This window comes from Vulpes lagopus, chromosome X, assembly GCF_018345385.1.
Source record: "Vulpes lagopus strain Blue_001 chromosome X, ASM1834538v1, whole genome shotgun sequence".
In the NCBI taxonomy this organism is placed as follows: Eukaryota; Metazoa; Chordata; class Mammalia; order Carnivora; family Canidae; genus Vulpes; species Vulpes lagopus.
In genome coordinates, this window is record NC_054848.1 from 106895840 (window position 1) to 106909422 (window position 13583).

The following is a 13583-nucleotide window of genomic DNA, read 5'->3' on the forward strand; positions in this document are numbered from 1 at the left end:
TATTTTATTTATTTATTCATCCATGAGAGACACAGAGAGAGAGGCAGAGACATAGGCAGTGGAGAATCGGAACTCGATCCCAGGACCCTAGGATCACAAACTGAGCCAAAGGCAGATGCCCAACCACCGAGCCACCCAGGTGTTCTGAAGCCAGGTCTTCTTATCAGAGTCCCTTTTAGTACCGATACTGACTTAGTACCATTGTAGTTTTAAATTTGTGTGACTGAATAACTTCTCTCTCCCCCACCATTCATTCATTTATTCATTCATTCATTCAAGAGACATGTACTGAGCCCCTACTGTGTGCCAGGCATTATTTTAGAAGAGGCAACACACTGTAAAGAAATAAATACGCAATATGACGTCAAGCAGTGAAAAGTGCTGTGAAGAATGGGGAAGCGGGGTAATAGGGCAGAGGCTACAGGAGGCTGCTGACTCGCAAAGCATGGTTAGAGAAGGCTTCTGGGAGCAGGCCTCCGAGCAGATATGTAAATGCAACCAGAGGGCAAGTCCGGAGGGCGTGTGGGGGATGGGCATCCCAGGGAGAGGAAGTGGGAGGGTGAAGACCACAGGATGTTGACCCTATTCAAGGAACTGCCTGGAACCCTGTGGGGCTGGAGTGGAGCGAAAGGGAGGGTGGTGAGATCGGGATCGAGGGTGGGGGTGCAGGTCATCCCCTTGGGGCCTTGTAGCCAAAACCTGGGAAGAGAAGCCGTTAGAAGCTTTTAAACAAGGAGTGACTGGATCATTCTGAAATGATCACTGGCTTAGTCAGGAGGGGAACGAGTTCAGAAGGGCCCAGGGTGGAAGTAGGGAGCACCGTTACGCCCTGGCGTGATGCCCAGGACAAATGATGGGCGCTCAGACAAGAGTGAGCCTGGAGGAGGTGGTGAGAAAGCACAGGATGGAATGCAGTTTGAAGGTAGAACTTTCGGGATTTGCTCATGTGTTTTCTCCAAATCTTCCAGTGGGTTTTCCTTTTCATTAGAGCAAAAGTCAAAAGCCTCAGCAGGGCCCGTGAGGCCTGACTCCCCTCCCTCCCTCCCTCCCTCCTCTTAGGCCCCATTGGCCTCCTCACCCTTATGTGAACAGACCAAGCATGAGAGCCCTTCTGCATTTCGTATTCCTTCGGATATCAGGAGAGCAGGTACCAACATGGTTTGCTCCCTCAGGGTTCTGCTCAAATGTCACGTTATCAGATGATCTTATATATTCCCCTTCCCTGCTCTATTTTCTTGGCCAATTCCTCTTTGTTGCGCTGACTACCATCTGACATACACAAATACCATACACCAGTATATGAACACCCAGGCACATAAGCGGTGTGTGTGTGTGTTTATTCCCCAAAGGCAAAGACTTGGTCTGTCTCATTCACCATAGAACACGACACCCAGAACAGTGCCTGGCATGCAGTAGGTGTTTACTAAAAGTTTGCTAAATACTGTTGCAATGGAGAACGAATGGAGCAAAGGATGGCTCTAGGGTCTGGGACCTGAATGACGGTGCCACCAACCCAAGGCAATAATGAAGATTTTTCAAAGTGAGCATCAGGACCCCCTTGCTCCAAACCTCTGGCTGCGGTCTCTGAGCTGCTTCGTTCTCTGAGCTGCTTCGTTCTGTCGCAGGTTCAGAGATGCAGTCCCTCCCTCTGGGGCCCATGGAAGCCCATGACACGTCCAGAATTCTAGGAGTCTGGGTTCCCCTTCTCTTGCCACGGGGAGAGAGGGAGAAAGTTGTGATGAGCCCAACAGACTTTCCCAGTTTCTGAGAGTGAAGGTGACAGCAGTCAACACGAGCCCTATAACTGATGTTTTAGACATTATTGACTCTGTGTGTAGTTTCCGGCAAACAACTGACCACCTACTTTAAGAGACAAAATCACTAAGTGCTTTTTTTTTTAATGCAAAAAGAAGAAATAAAAAAAAGAGCTACCTATTTTCCTCATTCCTGCAGGTGCCCAACCCGAATGACTTGTTGGAGCGCATTTTCTGCATTCTTAATAGATAGCCAGCAGGAAATGCCTCTTATAGCCCCGGCTAGAGGGATAGAAAGTAGCGAGGGGAGGATACAAAATCCCCAGGACTTGCTTCCGCAAGCACTGAGCTCCTCCAAAGGGGGCCAGGGAACTCTGACCAGTACTACACGCCTTTGCTCAGCTGTGGCATCTTGGCTGTCTCAGTTGATGGTCAGGAATTAAGGTAGGAGAAGCTGGAGACATTTTTTGGGGGGGCAGGGAGGGATGAAAATTCAACTGGGAAGGAATCGGGGCGGGGGGGTGCGGTGTGGAGCGGTGAGCATCACATGCTTTACTCATAGCGATACAATCTGGTCCCTTTGGGGCTTTCGTTCCAAGTGATCACTGTGACAACCTCTCTGCAGAAGAGTGGTAATCGTGTCCTTGCAGGCTGACTGTGGTAGAGTTGAGGCCAAACTGCTGGCATTGGATTCCATGCTAGAATATTTGTGCAGACTTTTGGGCATCATTTTGAGGTCGAAGTGGAGCATTAGGTGTCTTAATAATTTGTGCGCTGGGGAAAGATTTTGAACTACAGTGTACTTTTGTAATTATGCCGTTCTAACTGAATAGCTGGCAGAGTTTGACCTTAGGGTTTTGTCTGCAAGAGTCTTTTATCACAAGATAGGGACTGGGTCAGGAACATCTTCTGGAAAGTCCTACCCTCCTTCTGCCTCACAGCTGCCCCCTCAGTTCCAGCTTTGCAGCACCCGTTCTCCTGAGCCGGACTTCAGCTAATTCACGCCTGCATCAGACCTCACACAGAGGGCGAGGATGGGACTGCCCATGTTTCTTTCTCCAGGGGTGCAGCGAGTTGCAGCTCTGCAAAAAGGCTGTGGCCGATAACCATTCTAAGAATTTTAGTAGCTCTCAAATGCACATCCTCTCTACTGAGGTCTGAGTGCAGCCTAGAGAATTGCTTGTGAGCTAGATCCAGATAAGTAAACCATGGATTTCCCTTGGGAGGTGTGCCCATGCATTTGGGGAGGAAGAGAAGGGGCAGAGGTGGCATCTGTAGCTTTAATCAGCATCCTGGTTGTCTAAGGTCTGAGCCCCCCAAGGTGATGGGGATGAGACTGTTGCCTCTGACTTTCTCCCTGTCGAACCTTTCCTGCCTATGGTTGGTGGCCTGTGGTCTCTATGGTCTTTCCCCAAGGAGAGTAGGAGCGTGCTCCACAGCCCTGATGTCCCAAGGGTCTGGCCGGCTGCCTCCTTTGTAGCTTCCAGGAGTCTCTGCAAAGATAGATTTGCAAGCTGGCATCTCCAAGGGTAAAACCGCGAATCCTACAAAGGTGCTCAGCAGCCCTTGCAAGTGGAGGCTCTAAGAAGCCTGCAGGGAGTGGACAGATGTTCTGCCTGCGTTCCTTAGAGGAAACCAGGTGGCCGGCTAAGGGCCTGGCTCAAGGTTCCCTCAGAGATCGGAAATCAAGCCTCCACATTTGATAAATGGGGAGACTGAAGCTCATAGAGGGGTTCTGTGAGTCTCACCAGAGACTCGCAAGGGACGGTGGGGAAAGGACAGACACTGAAGCCAGAGAGCCCTGGGTTCAAAGCCCAGCTCGGCCCCCACCTAGCCGGGTGGCATGGGCAGTTCATTTCCCCTTCTGGGCCCCAATTCGCTCATCTATAAAATGGAGATAATAGTACCTACATTGAGAGTTGTAAAGACTAGAGAAAAATGTACGCAGAGCTGGCACAGAGGTGGTATTTTGTAAACTGTAGGCTTTTGGAAAAGTGCTGGCTCCAACATTTATCATTACTTTATAATTTGTAACACCTCCGCTTTCTTTTTCTTTTTGGGCTGTGTTTCAGAAACAGATATGACGTATAACTGTGTGAATTTAAGGTGTTATGTGTTAATTTGATAAATTTATATATTGTGATCTGATTGCCATTGTGGCGATAATTAGCACCTCTATCGCCTAACATCATTATCCTTTCTTTTTAGTAGCTGGAATAATTTAGTTCCAATCTCTATGCAATTTGGAGGATTATGCTAGGATATTGTTGTGTATGTTCACTGTACTGTGCCTTAGATCTCTAGGGACTGTTTACTGTTCTTGACTTTGTACCCTAAACACCTGCCTGGTCCCCCCACTCCCTTATCCTCCTGGTAACCACCATTTTACTCTGAGTTCTGCTGTTTTAAAATTCCACACAGAAGTGATATTATAAAATACAGTAGACTCTTGATCTACATGGGTTTGACTGTACGTGAATATCTTACAGTGCAGTACTATAAATGTATTTTCTCTTCCTTAGGATTTTCTTTGCATTTCTCTTCTCTAGCTTACCTTATTGTAAGAATACAGTGTATAATACACACACAAAATATGTATTGACTGTTTATGTTATTGATAAGACTTCCAATCAGCAGTAGGCTGTGAGTTAAGTTTGGGGCATTGAAGTTATATGCAGATTTCTTGACTGTGTAGGATCAACACTCTGAACCCCTGCGTTGTTCAAAGGTTAATGGTATTTGTCTTTCTTGAACTCTTTATATTGTACTCAAGGATGATACCTTTGCTTTATTTCTACAACTCTGAGAATCTGAATATATGGCATGTGTTGTGTGTATGTGTGTGTGTGTGTGTGTGTGTGTTTATCGAGGAATAAATTACCTTTAGTGAAATGCACAGATCTTAAGTGTACAACCTGATCAGTTTTGACAGACGTGTGCAACCATGTATAACCTTCACCCTCCTCAAGATGTAGGACGTTTCCAACACTGCCTGGAGTTCCTCACGCTCCTTCCCAGTCTCCACCCCACAGCCAGCCACTGTTCTGATATCTATCCTCATGGGTTAGTCGTGCCTGCCCTGTGTTAAGTGGAATCCTTTAACAGGTGGTCTTTTGTGTCTGACTTTTTTCATGCAACATAGTGGTTTTGTGATTCATCCATGCTGTTGTGTGGATTGCTAGTGTTTGTTCCTTTTCATTGCTCAGTGGCTGGTATATGACAGTGTTGCAGCTGGTTTATTCATCCCTCCAATGGTGGGCATTTGGCTCATTTCCACCTTTTGTCTATTTTAAATAAAGCTACTATGAACAACATGTACAAGTCTTTGTGTAGACATACGTTTTCGTGTCCCTTGGTTATATATACTCAGAAGTAGGACTACTGGGTCAAATAGTAAGCATGTGTTTCACCTTGTAAGAAACTGCCAAAGTGGTTGTTTGCATGTCCTTTGGAATCAGGATACAATGGATTCATTTTTCAGGTAGTGCCTGGCTATGCTTAGCATGGCTGTCAACCGGGGGAAACAGTGATGTGCTCAGTGGAAGGCTTCTGTAGACAGCAGAGCCTAGTCATGACTGGGGCCAGAAATGGGTCTGAAAGGAGACCTTTTTAGAAGGGTCCCCTGCTCACTGCCAGATTCCTTCCTGACATTTCTAGCCAGACCATGAGAGAATAGGCTGCAGAATTCATATTCTCCAGCCTCTTAATTTTACCCAAGAGGAATCTGAATCCTAGAGAGGCCATGTGCTTCCCCCAAACTCTTGCAGCTGAGGAAAACCCCAGGTCCTCTGACTTTTAATTGGTCTGATTTCCTTGCATTGTGCTTTCTCTGCATGAAATGGCACTCAGGCATTCAGCCATTGTTTACTGACCTACTTATGCTAGGTGCTAGGGATAAAGAAATGAATAAGAAATGGCCCCCACCCTCAGGGACTAGAGTGGAACAGAGACTATCTTTTAGAAGATTTTTTTTATTTATTTATTTATTTATTTATTTATTTATTTATTTGAGAGAGAGAGAGAGAGAGAGAGAGAGAGAGAGAGAGAGAAGCAGGCTCCATGGAGGGACCTCGATGTGGGACCCGATCCTGGAACTCCAGGATCATGCCCTGGGCTGAAGGCAGAGACTCAACCACTGAGCCACTCAGGCATCCCGGAACAGAGACTATTAAACTCTAAACAGTTGCATTGCAACTGAATGAATGAGTGAATAGACTAAAGGTGCCTTTAGCCCGAGCACCCTGGCAAGTCTGGTCGAGTGGCCAATGGTGCAGAAGCATCCAGACAGGCTACTTCTTGAGTCAAGGAAGGCCACATGGCATGTCTTGAGTGCCCACCGTGTGCCCGGTCCTGGCTTTGGTGCAAGAGCACAGCCCCTGATCTTACAGGAGCTCATGGTTAGGATACTATGATGGAAGCCAAGTCGAAGGCAATTCGGCAAACAGCTATTGAACATCTACTCTGTCCCAGGCACTGTTTTAGGTGCGGAGGATATGGCGGTGGCCAGGGTTGACAATCTGACAATCTTTCAGGAACTTCTCACCAATGTTGCCATATATGTTAGTGTAAAGAATGTTTGTTTTTGAGATCTGTTATTTGGTTCAGGGTACATCTGTCTGGGGGCCTCAGGACTGGTATTTGCAATTACCCATTTTTAGCGTGGGGTGGGTGGTGGGTGTAGGACACCATTGTACAGAGGTCAACAGCAACAGGGAAGTGGGAGAATTTTTTCTCACACGTGAGTGATCAAGATGGAAAGCAACCTTTTTAAGGAAAAGTGAAGTGGAATACCCACTGGATTGCTTAGTCAAGCTCTCCAGGCTGGGCCAGGCCTTCATCCAGGGGCATCTACGTGCAGTTCTGGGGGCATCTAAATGCAATTCTGGGTCAGTCTTGGCTCCTTTGTTTTGGAGGAGGAAGGCACTTTCCCAGAAGGCAAGTTACTCTTCTGGCCTCAATGGCCTTTTTAAAAAAACTTCCTGCTGTTTTTCTACTTGAGTTGCCAGATAATTCTTATGTGAGGCTCTTGAGGGCCCCTTCTGCATTTTGTAGAGCTCTGTCTTGTTCCCTGAGCATGGATCAGTCCAGGCTCAGCACCTGGTCCTCACTCAGCCCAGCATGGTGGGATTGGTGAGCTTCTTGGCATCACTCAGGTGCTTAGTGGCTCCCCAGAACCACTGTGAGCAATTATACTGCAGGCCCCATCCTCTCATCCAAACTACAGCCAAGCTGAAAACAGTGGCAGTTAACATTTTGTGTTTGATCCGCAGCTATCACCTACCTGTGTCGCTCACAATGGAAGAAATGGAGAAAACAGATATCCAGCTACAGAGACCTATAAAGACCGAGTGGAACCCCCAGTGTGTCCTGTTCACCTATTTCCAAGGAGACATCGGCAGCGTAGTGGACGAACACTTCTCCAGAGCTCTGAGCAATGTCAGGAGCCCTCAGGGATTGAGCCCCTTGAGCCAGGGCGCAGACGTGATCCTGAGGAATGGTGAGCATGTTGGAACTCCCTATCAAGGCTATCATGGAAAGACCAGTTCTCCGATGCCCTTGATGCACTGACGTGTGTGTGTATGTGTGTGTGTGTGTGTGTGTGTGTATTTGCAGAAGGCAAGTCACACTGTAAGTAAGAATCTGCACCCATTTTTTAGAAATCTAGTGTGAAAATCAGCACTGTTTAATCAAGCCAGTTCACCTATTTCATTGTTTCCTCAACGCTGGGCTCACTGCTTAGTACCCAGTAAGAGCGCCACGACTGTTCACTATTATCAGCCTTTGTTATTTATTTGAGGGAGAGAGAGAGAGAGAGAGAGAGAGCATGAGCACAAGCAGGGGGAGCAGCAGAGGGATAAAGAGAAGCAGACTCCCCAGTGAGCAGGAAGCCTGACTTGGGACTCAATCCCAGGACCCTGGGACCATGACCTGAAGGCAGATACAACCGACTGAGCCATCTAGGTGCCTTGCCTTTATTATTATTACTACTCCTGCTACTACTGGCCTGACAGGGAGTCCTTGTAGGTGCACCCAGCCTCCTTTCATCTAATAGCAGATGATTTGGTGAGCAAGGGTAGGGCTCCAGAGGAATCCAAGAAGTGTCTCACAGAACCGCCTCCCTGACCTTAACAGTATCTGGGCATCAATTGCACACACTCTTTGGTGACTTTTTTTTTAGAGTAAGCATTTTTGGGGTCCTTGTGTGGCTCGATCTGTTAAGTGTCCAACTCTTGGTTTTGGCTCAGGTCATGATCTCAGGGTCATGAGATCGAGCCCCGCATCAGGCTCTGTGCTCAACTCAGCATCTGCTTAAGACTGTCTTTTTCTCCCTCTGCCTGCCTGCCCCACTTGTGTGTGCTTTTTCTCTCTTAAATAAATAAATAAACATTTTTACATCTCTAAACAACTATTTCAAGAAAGCTATGTCAAAGAGTGTTCATCAAAGCCCCCAAGTTTGGAGAAAGCTATAAAAATTAAGCTGGCAGGGATGTAGTAGGACTTTGATGGACCTAGACATATCTGGCTCTAAGGGCCTCTTCCTTGGTACAGCCAAGAAAAAGGACATCTTGTGACTGCATTGGTATAAAAACCACTTTAATCCTTTCATCCCCATCGCTCTTTAACCACCCTCATCAAGGTTAACCAGTGACCTCCACTTGCCAAATCAATGGTCTCCATCCCTACCTCCATCTTTTTTTGACCTGTCAGCAAAATTGGCTACGGTTGGTTGTTCCTTCCTCTTAGAAATGCCTCCTTCACTTGGATTCCATAACATCACACTCCCTTGGTTTTCCTGCTTCCTCCTGGGTGGGTTACTAGTCCTTCTCAGACTCCTTTGCTGAACATCCTCTTCTCTTCAGCTTCTAAATAAATGTTTGGAGGCCTCAGTACTCGGGTGTCAGACAGTTTCTCTATCTACACTCCCTCCCTCCCTAAGGGATCTCTTCTATCTCTTGGTCTTAAGTACTGGAGGGTTCTGAACAGAAGGGGTATAGGCTGGATTCATTTTTATGTATTTATTATTTTATTATATTCATTTTCTTCCAATTTTAAAGGATGTTAAAACATTTTCAAGGGCTCCTGAAAGTATCCGTGGGCCCTAAGCACTGTATCTGCTGTGCCTAATGGAGAAGTTGCCTTACCAGGTGGATGGAAATCCATTCCAACATTTTGAAATGTGCAATAAACCAGGGTCTGGTTGATTTTTAAGAACTCACTGGTGTAGTTGCCCAGCACCCACACTGAATGCCTGGCCCCCACTGGAGGATGTACATGCCTCCAAATGGTTGTTGGCTTTGTATGAAGCTGCCAGGTGGGACATCTGCTTGCCGGGGGAAGATCTCCCCTCTCTTCAGAAACCATCACTCCAGCTTTGCTCTTTTGGCCTGAACTGGGTGTTGGTGTATATCTCATGTATTCACCTTTGCAGAATTTACTTCTGTCCTAGAAATTATTTTTCCACTCAGGTGATGTGATTTTCTGAGACTCTGGTGAGTTAAGTAAACATGTGGAAGGGGGTGTGGTAGCAGCAGACAGTTAAAGGAAATGATGTAGTAGAGTTTGCTGTTGCAATGGGCTCAGTGGGGTGGCTGGAGGGTGGGGAAGTGATGTTCAAGAGTCTGTTGAGTACTTCAGAGCAGGAGCAAGAATGACTCCAACTGAGTCATTTGGGGGAATTGGCATGTAGTAAGAGCTGAAATATGGGATAAGCAGGTTTCAGAGGTTCTAACCAGCTCCTTGGAAGAGTCAAAACCTCGAGCTCTTCATGCAGGGACTTCACACGCATGGACTTTGGCTATTTGACTTTGGTTTAGTTCTGAACGCATTGGCTTGGAGTCATTATAATCCCTCCCTGCAATTTGGAACTCACTCCTCTCAGGCTTTCATCCTCATCACTTTTTAACCACCCTCATCAAGGTTAGCCAGTGACCTCCACTTGCCAAATCAATGGTCTCCATCCTTACCTCCATCTCTTTTTGACCTGTCAGCAACACTGGCTGCAGTTGGTTGTTCCTTCCTCTTAGAAATGCCTCCTTCAGGCAGCCCCGGTGGCTCAGTGGTTTAGCGCCGCCTTCAGCCCAGGGCCTGATCCTGGTGACCCAGGATCGAGTCCCACGTCAGGCTCCCTGCATGGAGCCTGCTTCTTCCTCTGCCTGTGTCTCTGCCTCTCTCTCTTGCTATGTCTCTCATGCATAAATAAAAGTCTTTAAAAAAAAAAAAAGAAATGCCTCCTTCACTTGGATTCCATAACATCACACTCCCTTGGTTTTCCTCCTTCCTCCTGGGTTACTAGTCCTTCTCAGACTCCTTTGCTGGACATCCTCTTCTCTTCAGCTTCTAAATAAATGTTTGGAGGCCTCAGTACTTGGGTGTCAGACAGTTTCTCTATGTACACTCCCTCCTTCCCTAAGGGATCTCTTCTGTCTCTTTGTCTTAAGTACCATCTCTATCAATTCCAAATGCATTACCTCCAGCCCAGACTGCATTTCTGTCCTGTCTATCCAGCTGCCCACCTGATCCCTTCACATATCTACTAGAAATCACAAACTAAATGAGTCTCAGATTGAGCTCTTAATCTCCTCCACGAGCTGCTATGTTCACCGTCACCCCATCTCAATTATGGCAGCTGCACCCTTCCAGTTAACTGGGAGTCATGTTTAACTCCTCTTCATCCCCTACCTCATGTCCAGTCCTTTGAAATTTTCTGTCAGTTTTACCTTCAAAATATATCCAAGTTCTGACCATTTCTCCCCACCTCTGCTGCTATTGTGTTGGTCCAGGAAGCCATCATCTCACCCTTGGATTTTTTTTGTATATATATATATTTTTTATTGGAGTTCAATATGTCAACATATAGCATAACACCCAGTGCTCACCCCTGGATTTTTGCAGTAGCTTCCTGACTGGTCTCCTTGCTTTCACCTTCCACCAGTCTGTTCTCAAGATATCTGTCAGAATGATATCACTAAAAGGAAATTATCATCCTATATCCCTTCTGTTCAGAACCCTCCAGTAGCTTCCTCTCTTACTTGGGATCAAATCCAGTCTTGAATGAGGCCCTGTTCTCATTCTGATTTCATATCCTATCACCTCCTACCTCATTTTTAAGAAGACTTTATTTATTTGACAGAGAGAGAGAGAGAGAGAGAGAGAGAGAGAGAACAAGCAGGGGGAGTGGCAAGCAGAGGGAGTGGGAGAAGCATGCTCTGAGCAGAGCAGGGAGCCTGATGTGGGGCTCGATCCCAGGACCCTGGGATCATGACCAAGCCGAAGGCAGACACCCAACTAACTGAGCCACCCAGGTGCCCCCTCCTACCTCATTTAATCCAACCCAGCCTCCTTGCTATTTGTAGAACATGCCAAGTATGATACTGCCTCAGGCCCTTTGCACCTCCCCACCCCTCTCCCTGAAACACTCTTTCCCCAGATAACTGCATGACTTACCTTTTCTTCATTCAGGTCTCCATTGGAATGTCACCTCTCCAGCCAGGCCCTCTCTGCACAGCCTCTTTAAAAAAAAAAAAAGAAGTGCCCCCCCCCATCACCCCTGTCACCCTCTGTCTTCTTACACTATTTTATTTTTTAGCTTTTGTCTCCACTGGGCATATTATATATTTATGTATTTTCTTTCTTGTCTCCTCCCATCCTTTAGACTCTGAATTCCATGGCAGCAGGGACTCTGTTAATTGCTACTTCCCAAGTACCTAACCCAAAGCCTGACACATGGAGGGTGCACAGTAAATATCACTTAAATGAATGGAATTGTGATTCAGCTCACAGGGTACTGATGTCTTCCACAGAGGGTGAGCACCATGTGGTGTATGGCTTTAGAACCAGGCAGCCTGGGGCCAAGGGAGCTCCACCATTTATTAACAATGTGATCTCAGGGCACATCATGTCCTCTGCCTGTGCCTCAGCTTCCCCCTCTCTAAAACTGAGTATTATTTAACTATAGGAGGAGTCCGTGAGATTATGCATGTCCACTGACAGTGACATGTAGGTGTTCGTTATTTTTGTGTGGTGGAATGAAAGCTTGACATGTTTTTAAGTGGTCAGAGTGGATATGAGGGACTACATTCAAAACATTAAGATCAGAGAGCAGCAGGCCCCTCTTGGAAGTCTGCATGTTTTCGAGGGGCTTCTGCCTTGTGGCCGCTGTATGGTTTCCTATGCCTTCTGACTTCGTTCTATCTCGTGACGCCCCAGTGCATGAAGGCAACTTAATATGGCCCTGTTTCCTGCCCATGCCAACCTTTCCAGGCCAAACAGAGAGGTGGCCATCTTTACCAACTACTTCCTTGGTTGCATCTACCCTTTGAGACTCTCACGGATCCCTTGACTGTGAAGATGTTTTCTTCACATGAGAGCAGGGTGGGCTGGGCAAATGTTGGCCCAGCTGAGTGAGCAAAGGAAGGCCTGTCTTCCTCAAGACCTCTCATTAAGGTGAGGAGTCAAGTTTCTCACAAGCTCTGCTGCCTCAGGGTTGGGGGTGGGGCATGAAAGAAGGCCAGCCCCCCAGTGGTTCTCAGAAGAGGTGTTATGTGAGAGACGTGCACCTTCGGAAATGGTGGGAAATCCATAAAGTGGCCATTCATTACTGACCGTTAGCATCCTCTCATTCCCTGCAGGCCGGCCCCAGGCCACCGAGCCCTGACTGAACCATGCCCAACAGAACAGGCTCCCATTCACGGTCTCCAGTTATCTCCTCGGCCACTTTCTAAGAGAGCTCTGTCAAGCCAAATATGCAAAACCCAAACACAGAGGCCCATGTGGCTAGGAAATGCCATCAAATTTCCTGGCTGTTTTTTTCCCAAGTCCAAATGATTTTTTTATTTACTTATGTATATTTTATACTGGCCGTACTTTAGAAAAGAAAACACAGGCTGAAGGTATTTTTGGATTATCTCCCCTTTAAAAAGGACATTGGGGATTTCAGAGTATCCCCAGAGAACCAGAGAAGCTTCAGTAGTTACCACTTCCGGGGGGGGAGGGTGGCACGGGGGTCAGGGTCTCGGTGTACCCATCCTACTCCATATTCTTCTCGCCCCAGCCCCAGGCCTGGCAGCATTGCTCAAGGGCTGCTGTGAGAAGGTGAGTGAATGTGTACCTGAGCACCCAAAGGTCTTTTAAGATTTTACTTATTTATTCATGAGAGACACAGAGAGAGAGAGGCAGAGACACAGGCAGAGGGAGCCGTGGGTGATGCTGGATTTGATCCCAGGACCCTGGGATCACGACCTGAGCCAAAGGCAGATGCTCAACCACTGAGACACCCAGGTGCCCCTCCAGAGATCTTCTGTAGCAAGACCCAAACGCTCACATCTTCCCCTCTCTCCCCTCAACCATAATCCAGTGGAGGTGGGGAAGAAACACTGGTTTCTTCTTTAAGTGTGACGATCCATTTGAGATCGAGTCCTGCTAGTTGTCTGTGGCCCTTGTGAACTTTGTATCTTTCTTGTATCTTTCTTTCCAGAGAGGGAGAGGAATCCGGGGCACCATAGAGGGAGTCCCCGCTGGGTGCTAGGCACCTGCTACAGTGACTGTATCCACTTCAGTCCTCAAAAGCCACTGTGATTTACGAAGGTCACAGGCAAACTGAATATGGTGTTAGAAGAAGGGAGAGCAATTACCTTTGGGGAGATGGGCTCCTGGGGTGGCGGCCGGGTTCTGTTCCTTGATCTGGGTCTTCATTACCCAGTTCGTGAACATTCCCCCCAGCAGCACACTTGTGTATTTTCCTGCATGCCTGTTGTATTTCACACTTCACCCACTTTACAAGGGGTATCAATATCCTTACTTCACAGAGGAGGAAAAGCAACCCAAATAGGG

The 13583-nt window shown here is 47.1% G+C and overlaps 1 protein-coding gene across 1 annotated transcript in view; it reads left to right on the forward strand.

Annotated features, from left to right (window-relative positions):
• The first annotated feature begins 2075 nt into the window (after nucleotides 1-2075).
• Nucleotides 2076-13583, forward strand: part of VGLL1 (vestigial like family member 1) — a 29343-nt gene continuing 17835 nt past the window's right edge. The window contains exons 1-2 of the mRNA XM_041741752.1: nucleotides 2076-2198; nucleotides 7025-7251. Of these exons, the coding sequence (XP_041597686.1) occupies nucleotides 7050-7251 (202 nt within the window). The 5' untranslated portion in view covers nucleotides 2076-2198; nucleotides 7025-7049. The remainder of the gene's footprint in view (nucleotides 2199-7024; nucleotides 7252-13583) is intronic.